The sequence below is a fragment of the Centroberyx gerrardi genome, chromosome 18 (genome assembly GCF_048128805.1).
Source record: "Centroberyx gerrardi isolate f3 chromosome 18, fCenGer3.hap1.cur.20231027, whole genome shotgun sequence".
Lineage (NCBI taxonomy): Eukaryota > Metazoa > Chordata > Actinopteri > Beryciformes > Berycidae > Centroberyx > Centroberyx gerrardi.
The window spans coordinates 27,857,646-27,859,578 of NC_136014.1; the positions used below are offsets into that span (position 1 = coordinate 27,857,646).

A 1,933-nucleotide genomic window follows, 5' to 3' on the forward strand; every position below is an offset into this window, starting at 1 on the left:
GTGTGTGTGTGTGTGTGTGTTCAGGTGTGTGGCTCGCGGCGGAGAAGCCAGCGGTTGATTGACAGCTCCTGTCGTCATGGCAGCCCTCAGAACGGCGCCGGGCCGCGAGCTGCCCCGGTGGACGGGTGACGTCACGGCGGGAGGTTTCAGTGTGACTTTACAGCCTGCACACAGAAATATAAACATCTATAAATGAAGATTTCGCTCCAAAAAAATCGTCCAGTCTCCATGTTGACTGCGTGAAGTGAAGCTGTTGCTCTGCTGACGTCACGAGTCTCTGAAGAGTTTTCATTAGAAAATAGCAGAACAGCAATTTTTCTTTCTAAAATGTCTATAATAATAAAGCATTCTGCAGAAACCTCCAGTCTGACTCTTCTGCAGTCAGACTCTGAGCTGCCGCTTCTCTTCACCAGGCTACTTGTTCAGGAGGAAACGGGAGGCGGGAGAATAACGAATGCACAGATGATTGACGCGAGGTGAGAGCCAATCAGCGTGCAGCTCAGCCTCCCGGCAGCCGCTCCAGCCCGGCGGCGCTATAAGAAGCTCAGTCCGCTCAGAGAGGCTGATACTCTGCCGAGAGATCCAGAGGAGCCGGCCGCCGGAGTTTTCCTGTAGTTTTCTTATAGTTTTCCTATAGTATTCCTATAGTATTCCCGCAGGGACTAATTCTGCTGATTTCTGCACCGCATCCTTCTGAAGTTTATCAGGATTACTGTAGCCTAGTTGGTTTTGGGAAAGATCTGCAAAGATCTGCAGAGGGCAGACGGGGGTAAAGAGACGCAGTTAAGGGGTATTTAAGGATATTTCGGGGTATTTCGGGGTGTTTAGAGGTATTTAGGGGTGTTTGGAGTATTTTGGAGTAGTGCTTCTGATGCCCACGCCGTCCCCGCGCAGCACCCAGCAGGCGTGATGAAGGCGGTGAGCCCGGTGCGCTCCGGCTCCGGGAGGAGGAGCGGCGGCCCGGCCGGCTCCTCCCGCACCAAGAGCCCGGCGGAGGAGGCGGCCGGCCCGCTGCTGCTGCTGCAGGACATGAGCCTCTGCTACCGGCTGCTGCGGCGGCTCGTGCCCGGCCTGCCGCCCGGCCGGCCCGCCAGCCGGGTGGAGATCCTGCAGCACGTCATCGACTACATCCTGGACCTCCAGAGCGCCTTGGACTCCAGCCCGACCGGCGCGTCGGACCAGTGGGACCAGTGTCAGCACCAGCACCACCAGTTTAACCACCAGTGTAACCAGCAGCAGCCCGGGCCGCTGACCGCGCGCACCTCCGACATCAGCATCCTCACCTTCCAGGTAGGAGCCTGAGGAGCCAGGTGTGTGTGTGTGTGTGTGTGTGTGTGTGTGTGTGTGTGTGTGTGTGTGTGTGTGTGTGTGTGTGTGTGAAAACATCATACCACTTCGTAAAGTTTTTCTAAAGGAGATTCAAAAGAGATGAGAAAGAGATAAAGGAAGTAACAAAGGAAAAATTAAACATTATACTGTGGAAGGTTGTTATAGTTTTACACTTTTCATCAGTTTTTATTTGTTTATTTTGAAATTTGATTTCCATTTCAGATTAGTTTTATTGAAGTGTAGTTTCAGTGTGTTATACTGACAGAAACCTGATGAGCTCAGCAGCTTCAGTGTATTATCATGTGTATTGATAACTGATCAGGCAGCTGGGGAAAGACAAACTGAACAGAGATCAGTTTCATTTGGATTTGATGTTTGTTCTGGAGTCAGACTTTACTTTCTGTTCAGTTTCTTTCATTCGGTTCAGTTTTTATTTTTGTTTCATTTCACTGCAAATGTTTTTTTTTTCATGCCTAGTTTTAGTTTCAATTAGTTAGAGTGTGTGTGTGTGTGTGTGTGTGTGTGTGTGCAGTACAGGGGTTTCCAAACTTTAATGACAAGAACTCACACACACACACACACACACACACACACACACTCTGCA

General features: G+C 50.5%; 1 protein-coding gene across 1 annotated transcript in view; it reads left to right on the forward strand.

The window, feature by feature from the left end:
* Positions 1–785: 785 nt before the first annotated feature.
* id2b (inhibitor of DNA binding 2b) overlaps positions 786–1,933 on the forward strand; it is a 3,427-nt gene continuing 2,279 nt past the window's right edge. Inside the window, exon 1 of the mRNA XM_071927347.2 lies at positions 786–1,290. Coding sequence (XP_071783448.1) covers positions 910–1,290 — 381 coding nt within the window. The 5' untranslated portion in view covers positions 786–909. The remainder of the gene's footprint in view (positions 1,291–1,933) is intronic.